Source organism: Sceloporus occidentalis, unplaced genomic scaffold (assembly GCF_023333645.1).
Source record: "Sceloporus occidentalis isolate IW3139 unplaced genomic scaffold, rSceOcc1.0.p SCAF_1, whole genome shotgun sequence".
Lineage (NCBI taxonomy): Eukaryota > Metazoa > Chordata > Lepidosauria > Squamata > Phrynosomatidae > Sceloporus > Sceloporus occidentalis.
The window spans coordinates 79,801,538-79,814,815 of record NW_028316981.1 but is presented as its reverse complement, the minus strand read 5'-3'; the positions used below and the strand labels follow the sequence as shown (position 1 = coordinate 79,814,815).

The 13,278-nt window shown below is 42.1% G+C and overlaps 2 protein-coding genes across 3 annotated transcripts in view; both read left to right on the top strand.

Annotated features, from left to right (window-relative positions):
* The window catches only part of LOC149321696 (putative ATP-dependent RNA helicase DDX41), a 29,910-nt gene extending 29,050 nt beyond the window's left edge, over positions 1 to 860 (top strand). For both annotated transcript variants that reach the window (XM_089527114.1, XM_089527107.1), the window contains one exon: positions 724 to 860. In XM_089527114.1, coding sequence (XP_089383240.1) covers positions 724 to 860 — 137 coding nt within the window. The remainder of the gene's footprint in view (positions 1 to 723) is intronic.
* Positions 861 to 1,859: 999 nt separating this feature from the next.
* On the top strand, positions 1,860 to 12,162 carry DOK3 (docking protein 3). The gene is made up of 5 exons (XM_089527126.1): positions 1,860 to 1,925; positions 4,476 to 4,766; positions 6,939 to 7,029; positions 7,766 to 7,938; positions 10,925 to 12,162. Exons 1-5 carry the CDS (start codon positions 1,869 to 1,871, stop codon positions 11,759 to 11,761), a joined length of 1,449 nt encoding a protein of 482 aa, XP_089383252.1. The 5' UTR covers positions 1,860 to 1,868; the 3' UTR covers positions 11,762 to 12,162.
* Positions 12,163 to 13,278: the final 1,116 nt, after the last annotated feature.

Below are 13,278 nucleotides of genomic sequence, written 5' to 3'. Positions count from 1 at the left end.
AATTGGAACAACTGCTGTCTATCATTGATATGTTGCATTTTAAACCAAGGATGGACATTGCACAATCTTATCGGCCTTGAGGACCACCTAGTGTTGGTAGAAAGAGGCCGGGCGCTTCACTTGGGAATACACCTGTACTGGTTGGGGGCAGGAGAATTAAGTTACACAAGTGGAATAAGGGAGGTTAAAGGTTCCCTCACCCAGTAATGTAGTGAGGGTTCCTGCTTTGCCATTACTACATGAGTAGAGCAGGGACAATGCCCTTCGGTTGTTGGAAACAGGGAGCTTAATCTTTATCTACCCCATCAATGCCATTGGTATCCCAGCTGCTATATTCCAGCCTTGAAGCAGCGATCATGGTGGCGAAGGTTGTGCGGATAAGAGAGCCATGACTTGGAAGATCCATATGCGCTCTACAGATTGTACATTCATATTTTCAATAATATCACAAGTATTCAAAGGCTTTGTTTGTATAGTAGCCTCAAGAAGGAGCTGACTGGAAAAGGACTGATCAGACAGTAATACCAGAGGAAGGCCAGATGTGTTGCTTCTCCTTTACCAATGTAAACATCTTGCAGTCATGCTCCATGGAGCCTGGCATAGACATGATGAATGCTTAGTGTGGATGCTTATTGTGCATGGACTTCAGATTTACTGTGGGCCTGAACTCGTGAATTGACAATATATTTTCTTTCTTCCCCTCCCCCTTTTTTTATCTTCCAGGAGAGAGGGGCTGCGCTTTCTGTGGAGGTCTGGGTCATCGTATCACTGACTGCCCCAAGTTAGAAGCCATGCAGACCAAGCAAGTCAGCAATATTGGACGCAAGGATTATCTAGCTCATAGCTCCATGGACTTCTAGAGACACTGCCTTTTGGCTGGTGACAGCCAGGGAAATTAACAGATCTTGCTGTCCTGAGGCTGATGTTTCTCAATTGCCACTTGTACCTTATTGGAGGGGTGGACTATTGGCAGCTGGCATAGGAAAGAAGAGATACCAGTGAACTCATTGCCTTTATGAGCCTCTTGCTTTTTCATTGTTGTGATAGTTGCTGATCCTGCCCTAGACAAAATGGAAGCCATGAAGGTTGTCCTGTCTCTCAAGTTCTTGTGGATTGGCAGATGTACATAAGCGGATGCCTTGTGCTGCTTTCTGGCACTTGCTTGGGCATAGATTAGCCATGTATACTTGCAAATGGCTCTCTTCAAACCTAGTTTTCCTTTTAAACTGTTCAGCTGTTTTCTTTTGATCGTGACAGTCCAGTGCTGCAATCATTAATTGCATCAGTAACTGTTGTCATGCAGGATTGAGCAAGCCCCATGCTCTTCAGCAGGTGGCTCTGAAGGGAAGGAAGGAACAGAGTAGCATATAATCACAGATAAAAGTTACTTCTTTGGACTTCAGGTCCCAGAACTCCTCTGTCACTGCCTATGCTGACTGGGAATTTCTGGGAGTAAAAGGGAAATATTTCCAAGCTTCCAGTAATCGGAGTTCTGCTGCTGCATTCTTCAGCTCCAATAATAAAACTTTTGACGTTTTAGATAGCTTTTCTTCATCTGTTCATATTATTGTTTTGTGCCTCCAGTAGGCTCTGCTCAGATGTTCTCTCTGCAGCTGTAGAAAGACAGTGTTGGCTACCCACCAACACTTGTTGAATCAAAAGTCCCCTGGGACTGCCTGTGTGCCTCCTGGGGCTCCTCTGTTCGTTGTCCCAGTGCGCATGCAGACCCAAAAGGGGAAGTCAGTGGGTAGAGGAAGTCACTAGTGCTATCGTACATACTGACTCATTCCTGTGGCAGCCACAAGAGCTCACAGCCTCAGCAGTCTTTTCCTCCTTCCTTACTGGGTTGTGTGCTTGGAGCCTGTTCCATGGAGCACCCTGTGAAAGATGGGATCCTCTTTATCCAGCAACCAAAATTTGGGAAGGTAAAAATTAGTTATCTGAGTTGGGAGAAGGAGGGACTGTCCCAGGGAGCCTTCGCTGTGTAAGTAGATGGATTCTGGAGTTGTTCTTACGTCCCACTAGATTCAGGGTAGCAGTTACCTAGCACTTTCCCAGTTCTCTCTCTAGAGCCTCAGGTTGGGCTTCTGTAATGCAAGATGGAAGTGGCTGTTTTTACTTGGTATCTGTTTTTCATCTTGCTTTTATTCATATTATAAAATTGTGAGTTTAAAACCAAGTGCTGCATTGCTTTTCACTGTAAATAATTTCAGTTACAAAATTAAAGTAACGTGTGATTTAATGGTGTTTCTGAAGAATGTTTATGTGTATGCAGAATATGCAGTACTGGGCTAGACACACATTCTGACTAATGTTCAGGTCTGGCTCTGATAGCTTCTGCCTTTCAATCTAGGAAGCCCAAAGTCTGGTCTCTGTCCTGCTGTAGGAGAACTCTGAAGAACTGAAGCCCTTGTAGTTTGGTGCTGGCAGCCATGTTTTTATGGCTGATTAGCTTGCCATATTACTGTGTCCTAACCCTTGGGGCCAGAGATTCATTTGGCTCTCCCCTCCCTTGCTCTGATCAACTACATTCCTGTAGTTGCCAGCTAATGGAAGTCAAGCCTCAGCCTTCCCAAGAGTGCCATTGGCTGTGGAACCAGAGGTCAGATTGCATGTGAAGAAGAGGTGGTGTGATTCCTCAGACAAAATGGTTCACTGATTCTCTCATTTTCAGTCACCTGCTTAAAAACCCACTTGCAAATGTCAAATGACACCAGACCTCAACAGGGCAATCATATTTTAAGATTTGGAGAGAAGTGTTCAAATAGTTCCACTTAGATTCAGCCTAGCAGCGACTCCTAAATAGGAGTTCCTGCCTCCATAATTCCCTAGGTAACCTTGTCAGAAGAGACAAACTGGAGACTTTCTGACTCTCAGCTTCCACTCTTGGGCACTAGTCCACACATACCTTACTTTGCTAAGAAATTTAATTACAAAATTCCTTGTCCATATCTTTGGCAGTTTGGTGATAGGCAGATGGCTACTGCTGAGTGAGACTAAAAGTACTCTAGCTTGACTTGGAAGAGTTCAGGCTGGGTTGTTGACCCTTGTTTTTTTTTTTTTTTTGGTTGTTGTTATGGATTACTCAGCAAACCTGAGTTCATGGAAGTATCTGTAGCCTGCAGTTAACTCCATGAATACCAAAAGGATATCGTCTGCTCTGTATGAAAGAAATGCTGCAGAGGAAAGATGCAGCAGACTAGCAGCCAAGCAGGTTTATTCTGGATTTGCAGTTATATAGTTTCCTCAAACCCCCACCCCTACCTCAGAATAGATTGGGAGAAAGAGCTTCTGTCCTTACTATCTCTGGGTCTGTCTTGTATTTCTGAGTACTAGTGGGAAAACCTCCATTGTACCAACCTCTTGCCTACAGATAGATTGGATGGATGGATATAAAAATATATTATATGTATCTAAATTCTGCATTGTGGCAATCACTGTCCCTGAATGTTTGCTGGGCTTAGTATACAACCTGACCATATTTTCTAATAGCCAGCAAAATGTTCTCTCTTTCATTTCCACAGAACGTTAGTGGGTGCTTTTGTGCACTGATGCCCAATGTGGGTGCAACAGTGGAGGAGTGTCATGTTTATCTGTGTCTCTATCTGTTCAACCAGCCTTTGTCCTGCCATCCATCCTTGACTATGGTGCTTTAGCTCAGAAATAAAATTTCTCCAGAAGGAGATGTACCCTTAGAATTGCCCACCTGAAAGCTAGAGGGGACTCTTGTACCTTTTGCTGGTTGTGTAGAAAAGGGGATTTCAGCAGATGTTTTTTGTTACCTGGTTGTGTGACAAGCAGTACCAGCTGAAATGTTCTCTTCTTCAGAACTAATAAAAGAAAAGGAGTTGTCTACAGTTTTCATTATACCCCTCTGTATGGATGGAGATTAGACCTTTAAAGTGTTGGTAGCTTCTGTGATGCATTCTACAGGTTTTTTCTCACTTGCTGGTCACCAGAACAAAGCAACCTAGTGGTTATATATATGGATGGACTCCATATGCAGTTGCGTTTAATTTGTTACACAGACATTAGTCTGCTGCTATATTCCAGTTGTAAAAGAAGGAGGGGAACTAAGACTAAGGTTGGCGGGAGCTGGAAGAAATCAAGGCCAGTAAATCATAGCTGAGAGCTCAGAAGCCATACATCCTGTCAAATTAACATTTCACCAGACACTTTATACACACTTTCAGGCTTTCCTTTGTGTGTGTGTGTGTGCGCGGGGGGCAGGGGAGTACTAAATTCTGCATCAGACATTCTTGTACTTCTCTGAATCTTTAGACTATGTCTTACTTCTAGTAAACAGCCTGATGACTATATATTTCTTTGTCTGGGTCACTGGCTTATTTCTGCCAGATAGCTTCCTCTTTTCCTATTGCTACTTGCCTCTGGGCAAATTTTCCAGCCTGGAGTGTTGCTACCCAGAGTCAACATATCCCTGATTGTAAGCTGCCACACTTTGCTTCTACTCATAGAAGACCTGGAGGAAAGTGTGGGCCCAGCTCTTCGCTGACAGCCCCTCCGGTGTTGCACGACTAGAGTATTTTGAAACTCGTGAAGGGGTCAAAGCGGAGAAGGCAACGCTGCGGAAGGGGGAGCGCAAAGTGATCCGCCTCTCAGATTGTGTCTCTGTGGAACGCACTGGGGAACACAGCTCACCCAAGGACACAGCACCAATCTGCTTGTGCATGATGGAGCGCAGCTACTTCTTGGCAGCAGATCAACCAGATGAGTGGATAGAGTGTATCTGCAAAGTGGCTTTTCAGGTAGGGATTTCCCAGCAACTTCATTTCCATCAGAATGCCTTACTTCACACGGACAACACAGGAGGGATTCCTAGTGTTCATCCATCATCTGTACAACACATGATGGGAAAAAGCTAAACTGCAACTCACCTGCTTAACCCTAGTTGTGTTTGGTTGCAGGTTCTCTGCGCTGAGTAGGAGGTTGAAGTAGACAACCTCTGAGATATTTTCCAACTTAAACACTCTATTAGTATTGGCTTTCTTCCATACTATAAGCTTCTTGTGGGGTTGTATGCAGATGTTCTAGATTACATTGCTACAGTGGGTTATGCTCTCTGACCACTCAATAGGTCTCTAGGTGGGTCCTAAAGCAACTGCATTTTTAAAATTTGCCATGAAGAAAGTTGGAAAAAATAATAATGGTTGGACCACAGTTCCCAGAATCCCCAGTTTAGAATGGCCATGTTTGAGGGATTTGAGGAGTTGTAATCCAGAAAGTAACTGTTCCAAGCTTTGGTCTTAAAAGTAAGTGTTTAGGCCGTCTTCTAAAGAACATTTTTCATGTTCTCTAGGAAGACAGATCATGATGAAGCACTGGAAATTCTAAGCATGATACCATTTGCTGCCAGTTCCTAAAACCCATGTTTTTCAAATACCTTCAATAATTTTCATGCGATTTCTTCTAAGTAAGAAATGTATAGGAATTTCAACTTAATGTGCAAAGAGATTTACAGTTCATTTCACTTTAATTAACTCTCCCTCTTGGTAATGTCTTCTTTATTCCCATGTACAATGAAGATAATGGCAGCTTAGTTTCCAAGGCTGTTACATGACAAACAAGATAATAAAAATGGGGACGTTCTTTGTGCAGTAAGAGCACTTTGTGGATGACAATAGAAGAACTGATAACAGAACTGAGGCTGAGAGAAAGTGACTCAAGGGAAGGATTCTCATAGATAACAGCACCTGTAACTGATCTCTTGAGAAAGATCCCGTTCCTGCAGGCTTGTTGTCTAATATCCCAAAGGCACAAAAATAAAGGAAAAATGTGTGTTGTTGTTAGAGTTACATGGCTCTAGTGGCTTATAAGAATAATAAAAGTTAGGAATAAATAAATGTACAATACACAAGAAGAGTTAATGGACACAGTGCTAGAATTTGCCCATGGGTTGTTTTGTTGTTAACTGCTGTTGAGTTGACTTCAACCTATGGCAACCCCCTGAATGAGAGACTTCCAAGTCTCTCTATCACCAACAGCCCTGCTCAGGTCTTCCAGACTCAGGGCTATGGCTTCTTTGATTGAGTCTATCCATCTAGAAAGCAGTCTTCCTGTTTTCGTGCTGCCCTCCATTATTCCAAGCATTATTATCTTTTCTAGTCAGTCTGCCTTCTCAAGATATGACCAAAACAGGACAATCACAGTTGAATCATTTTGGCTTCTAGGGATTGTTCAAGTTTTATTTGCTCCAGAACTCATTTGTTCATCTTTTTAGCAGCTCACAGTATCCATAGAGCTCTTCTCCTGCACACATTTCAAATGAGTTGATTTTCTTAGCTTTTTTTCTTTCTGGCCATAGTTCAAGGCAGAACAAATGGAGCAGGTGTTTGAGCCAAGGTTTTTGTTCCTGAGATCATATTAATATGAGACAGTCCAGTATTTTGAAAAACAAGTATTTTTAATGTTAAGTATTTCTGTATCGCCTCCCAGCCCACAAGTGCTCCCAAGGAGATAAATAAATAAAAACCAATTAAAACAGTACAATCATAAAAATATTTTCAAAACACCTCAAAATACTTTTTAAAAACTCCTGCAAGCAGTCTAAAATAATCTTAGAATCAAACTTTGAAATACTGAATGCCATGCAGAGTAGCACTGTTTTGGCTGCCCGCCGGAAGCTTAAAAGAGATAGGGCCAGTTTAACTTCCTTTACTCTTCACACAAACATTCTGGGTGGGGGCTACACTTTATTTAAAAAGCTAATTGGAAAGAGAGGCAATCCACCCTTTTGTTGGGCAAGAAAAGGATAATCTAGGGTATCTGGAGGAAATGAGGTGCAGTCTCAGGGCCACACTTTGTCAACCCTTGATTTAATGTGTAGCCCAGATGTTGCATTCTGATTTTGGAACCTTGCGATGCTTTCATCTGAAGGAATGCTCTCTTTTAATTCATTTTCTCTTTTTTGTTAACTGCAGAGAACACCTGCCCCATGCAATACAATGGTGAACACTCCCAGCCCACAGCCCCTAATGGAAGAGAACACTATCTACTCCTCCTGGCAGGAAAGTAAGTGTCCTCCTGGCCCAAGTTTTAGGATGAAGGTCTTGGAACCAGCCAAGTGATTAGGTACACCTAGTATTTTTCTCTGCGGTTTCCTTTAAATGTGATTGGCCACATTTGAAGAAAGTCTCTCTGGGAAATCCAGGCTCAGGATCATCTTTGCTGTAGCTGGGAATGCTTCAAAACAAAAGTGGGGAACCTCTTTCATCTTGAAGCCAAAACTTAATTTCAAATAAGTTTTTCATGGGAAGAGTGAAATCTAGTAATAGTAAAATGTGGGACTGGAAAACTCCATCTTATTTTAACTTAAAGTGCTTACTGTCAGTAACCAAACTTTAGGAAAGCCTTTTATAATGAGGGAGAAAAAACAGACACTGGAGCTGGAAAACCATGAAACAATGATGTCATGGGGAAGGAGGCATGGTCATCTCAGGAAGCCCAGAGAGCTGGATTCATGACCCAAGGAGAGCCAGATTTTGCCCCAGGGCCAAAGGTTCCTTGCTCTGTGGCAAACTACCTTTTGACCTGGATCTAAATCCAATTGCTAGTCCAACCACAGTAAACCCCAGTTGCTGCATGGTAAGCATAGATAAGTAGTTACCCTTGGTTTCTGCAACCTCTAGTTTGTGTAGGTTTTTTGCGTGTAATTTTTCTTGGTGCAGACTTTACAAAGAATTTCTTTTATTTGTAACTGAGGACCTTCACAACAGAAGAGTAACTTCTTGCAATCTCTTCTCAGCAGCATGGGAATACCCTGTGGCAGTATTCCCAACCGAGGCTTCTGCTCGATGTCACTTGAAGGGAAACTACTTGATAGTACCTTTACGTGAGCAGCTGGTGCTGAAGGATGTGCAGTCTGGGAAAGCAATCTATACCTGGCCTTATGCCTTCCTTCGACGATTTGGCCAGGAAAAGGTAGACATCTGTTCCAGCGGCTACATGGCAGTCTTGCTGTACTGTACCTGGGTTTGATTAGGAAGCTCCCACTCATGACTAGTGGATTTTGGATCAGTGGGGATGAATAAACTCTAGGTTTTATCTGAAATTTAAAGGAGCTATCCAAGGTGCTGAACCCTATTCCAAAACAGCTGTGTCACATTTGAGAGTACTGTACTATAAAATCTGGACTGCAACCTGGAGCAGATTCACTTCCCCACTGACATGGAAGCCACCAGCCTTCAATAGTATTATAGGACCTCTACTGAAAATCCTCAAGGGTGACTCAAAGATGGAGGGCAGCCTATCCTCTTCTGCAGCCTGAGTGCAGAGTGCCACTGTCTGCCTACACTCCCCAAAACAGATGGTACTGACATATAGTGCTTGACCTCACAATAATCAGAAATGCAGAGCAGCAGCTGGTATGCCTTTGCTTGTTGTTAGCTATCCTTGAGTCAACCTTGATTCATGCCAAACCTGTGTATAAAACACCCCCATCCTCCACTGCTCTGCTTAGGTCCCGCAGATTTAGGCCAATGACCTCACTGATTGAGTCTATCCATATGGCATGTGGTTTTCCTCTTTCTCCTGCCCTCTACTTTTCCTAACATTATTGTCTTTTCTAATAATTCATTTTTCCTCATTAGGTGGCCAAAGTATGTCAGCCTCAGTTTAATCATCTTGGCTTCCAGGGAGAGTCCAGTCTTGATTTGTTCTAGGACGCATTTGTTTGTCTTTTTGGATGTCCATGGTATTTTCAGCACTCTTCTCCAGAACCACATCTCAAATTAGTTCATTTTCTTTTCATCTACTTTCTTCACTGTCCAGATATCACATCTATACATGGTGATGGAGAATACAACGGACTGGACAATTCTAACTTTGTGCTTTGTTGTATATCTTTACTCTTTAGTATCTTGTCCAGTTCTTTTGTGGTTCCCCTTTCCATTCCTAGTTGTCTTCTTATTTCTTGACTGTAGTCTTCTTTCTGATCAATGTTTGATCAAAGCTATGGAAACCTTTAACTATTTGGATTTTCTCATTGTCTAGGTTGAATTTATGTAGATCCTCCATGGAAATTATTTTTGTTTTCTTTATGTTCAGCAACAAGCCTGCATTTGCACTTTTTTCCTTGACCTTCCTTAGTAATTATTCCAAGTCCATGATACATGTACTTTTCCAGTAGTTGTATGGTGCCATGTGCATATCTTAGATTGTTGATGTTCCTTCATCTTATGTTTACTCCACTGTCTTCTGAGTCTAAACCTGCTCTTCGTTTGATATTTTCTGCATATAAGTTGTACAAGTAGGGTGATAATATGCAGCCTTGCCTGACCAACTTGCCAATTGGGAACCATTCTATTTCTCCATATTCTATTCTAACAGTTCTCTCTTGTCCTAAGTACAGATTTCTCATCAGGACTATCAAATATCACAATGTAGTCAAGATGTAGTGGCAGCACAAGCTGATTTTCTTTTGGCATTCCTTGGTGCGCATACACCTTGGTGTATGTTTGCTATATGGTCCCTAGTGCCTCTGCCTTTCCTGCACCCCCTCGCATCTCTGAGATTTCTCACTCTCTGTAATGGTATGGTCCTATGGTTGCTGCAGTCTTTTGACTCCCCTTTTTTGTGGTTGGGGATGAATAGTGAATGTTCCCAGTCTGCTGGCCACTGTTTTGTTTTCCATATTTGTTGGCATACTTTGGTTAATACTGGAGTTGATACTGTCTATGTGGATTTTATCAGTTCAAATGTAATATCATCTTAGAATCATAGAATCATAGAATCATAGAGTTAGAAGAGACTGTATTGTTATTGTATATAATGTATTGTTATTGTTTTTGTTATTATTGTTAACCGCCGTGATCATTGGAACGGCGGTATATAAATAAACCTTCATTCATTCATTCATTCATTCATTCATTCATGATGATTTATTCTTCCCAGTTTCTGTTATTGCAGCTTCCATCTCACTTTCTAGAATTGGGGTTCATATTCATATGCTTCTTTATTCCACATATCATTCATTGTTTAATTTCTTTTATATAGTGCTCTGTGTATTGTAACTAACATCTTTTTATTTCTACTAGTCTTGTAGTATGTTCCTCTTCTTATCATAGAGCATCCTGGCCTTTGGTTTGAACTTCCCTTTGAGTTCTTTTATCTTGTGGAACAGATCTCTCATTCTTCCTTTATTGCTGTTGACTTCTATTTCTCTGCATTGATTATTATAGTAGTTCTCTTTATCTTTATGCACTAGTAATTGAACAGTTGCATTCATGGTTCTGATTTTGTTCCTATCTCCCTTTTGTTTTGCACCTCTTATTTCCTTTACTATTTGACTCATTTCCTCTTTTATCCATTATCCCTTTTCTTTCTTTTTGAGCACTGAAAATGTCTTCTTGCATTCTCCCTGGATTGCTTCTGACCATAGTTCTTCTCTGTAATTATCTGTAAATTATGTTGAGATATTGTTCAGATCCTATTTTGTTGTGATGATTGTTTTTGCCTTTGCTTACACATCCTTAAATAAGCTTAGATGGTGTTAGTATAGACAGCAGCTCCCTGATGAAGCCTAGAAAGTAAATGTTCTTTACTGAACACCAGTTGTGAGTGGGAAATCTTGTTGAATTGCCTTTGGTGGTGAAATATTTACTCTTTCATTCTACACTGCCACTTAGCTTTGGAACATAGACATATAGAAGATCTTGGTTAACGAGGCTGGGAAATCCTCTTGCTAAAAGCCTAAAGATTCTCACTACCCATGGCTGACATGTTTTTTTGGTTTATTATTATAAAAATTATCATAAACAGTACAGAGGCCTTTGTACTCCTATTGTTTAAATTGATTAAGTTTATCTGGGATAGGCATTTCGTATTGAAAAAACATTAAAATATAACAAAATATAAGAATCCTGAAAAAATATTTCTCTGTGTGTTTTTCCTGCATTTCTCCCTCCAGACTACATTCTCTTTTGAAGCAGGGCGGCGCTGCAGTTCAGGAGAAGGCCTCTTTACTTTCAGCACTGTCCGGGCTGCAGAAATCTGCACAACCATCTCAGCAGCCATAGACCGCCAGAAAGCCATTCTTCTGATGGATGGAGACAAGAAAGCCGGGCTTTCTGCAGTCCCAGACTCTATGCAGAAAGCAAGCTGCTGTCCTTGGCCCACAAACATGGAGAGCCTGGAGGAAAAGGAACCTCTGTATGAGAAAACCCCTGTGGGACTTGTAGATGTGGGTCTCCCAGCAGTGCCTCCAAGTGATAGCTTTTCAGCTTCCCCTGAGAAGGTTGCTCCTGAGTTGCCCATCATCTATGCTTCCATTGGCAAGAGCTTCCCACCCTTATTTCAGCCCTGTGGCATGGTGGAAGCCGAGCCCAAGGAGCAGAGGGGCCAACTCTCTGACCACCTTTATGAGAACCTGTGTGCTTTGGAGCAGCAGCGCGCCCTCCAATCTGAGTCTCTTGGCTTCAGCTACAGGGACTCCCTTGAAGGTAGTGGCAGCATCAGCATCAGCACTGAGCCCTCCCCCATCTACGACAACAGCCCTGTGGCTGCCAAGCGCTCTAGTAGCCATCCCTGCCCCAGTCCTACTACAGGGGCTGACTCCTCCCCAGAGATCCAGCACCCTCCTCACCCGCTGGATTACCAAGAGGCAGCCAGGGGAAGTGAAGGGAACACCAAACCTAAGGCAAGAGGAGCGGGTGCTTTCAGGCACCGGTTGGTCACTATGCTGAGCAGAGATACAGGAACCCCCAAGACAACCAACAAGAACACGAGTGCCACAGACAAGTCCTAGAAGACCCCTCCAATTGTGGGAGACTAGGCACGGGACTGAGAGTTCTTCTCAGAGCTTGGGAAACTTATTTTTTGGAGTACCACAATCCCCCAATCTGTGTGGCAAGACTGACTAGGGGATTGTGGGCATTGCAAAAAACCAAATTCTCCCAAGTTCCAGTTCTTCCCATGATTTTTCCTGCTTCTCCTCCATGAGCTCACATCCTTGATGTCTACAGAGATGGGAGAATCTTTCTGACCTGAAGATCCAGCTTTCCAGGCTAGAAGTTGTTGACCTGAGAAACTGGCCTAGATAGAGACTCCATTGAGTCTGCTTTAGATAGTTAGTGACTGGGAGGGATTGTTTCAATAACCACATCAGTGGATATAAAGGAAGCTGGAAAGCTAGGTGTATATGTAATGTTTAGGGGTCTCTGCTTCCCTTTTTATCTCATTAAATTTAGTTTCTTACATTGTCAACTGTTGTCCTGGTTTGTCTCAGCTCTGCTTAGCATTAATAGTTTTTTCTCTCTCTTTAATTTTGCTTTTCAGACAGGTATATTTCCAGCAGTGCTGGAGAGAATTACATTTTGGATTGCAACTCTCAGAATCCACTAGCCAGCAGAGTTACTTTAGGAGCTGAAGTTCAAAAAAAATAACTTTCCCACTTCCCTTGATAATTCCGTACTAAAGTATGGCCCGTGTTACATATTCAATGTACGTAGGTTCCCATCCCATCTCCCTCTAGACCTCAAGTTACATGGATGGGAAGAAAAGTTTTCCTGAGACCTGGGAGAATCACTGCTAAGCAGACCAGTGCTGTAGCCCTGTCTAAGTGAGCTTCATAAGTTTTTATTTTTTGGCATTCCAGTAAGGCATTAACCCAATACTGTATGCTATAGAACAGGAGCTGATGAAATGTAGATTTGCATCCTCAGCAAGGTTTTCTAAAACTGAAAACTCAGCCAAATGCCTTGATTAGGCTAACGCAGACAGTATATAAATGTTTGCACATATTGAATATCTTCAGATTTCTCCACCAGATAGAGTGTTACAAACAGCTGGTGTGTAGCCTGGCTGGGAGAAGATGGGGAATTCTTGAGTCAAGTTTGCAGTCATGTCATCCACACAATGTCCCAGGATAGAAGAGAGGAGAGAAGCATCTGCAAACATTCAAACAAGTCTCTTTCAAGGGGATGGATGGTTTTAGGTTTAACCTGCAATTATCACAGTGCATGCCAGGGGGCACAAAATCGGGGGGGGGGGGGGGGGATATCACTTGCAATAGTTTGTTAATACCAAATAATATAGGTGGTCTTATGGTGGAAATGTTTATAGATCTCAGTGTTGCTCACCTGTAAAATATAAATATTTATTGGCTGGCTTTGAATATGTCCTTATATAGTTTTAGGGCTAATACTGAGAGTTTAATGTTACACTTTTTGGTCTATAAGTAACTTAGCAGTACAGTCGACCCTTCTTATACACAAATTTTTTATACACAGATTCAAGCATACACGGTTTTAAAATGATCCAAAA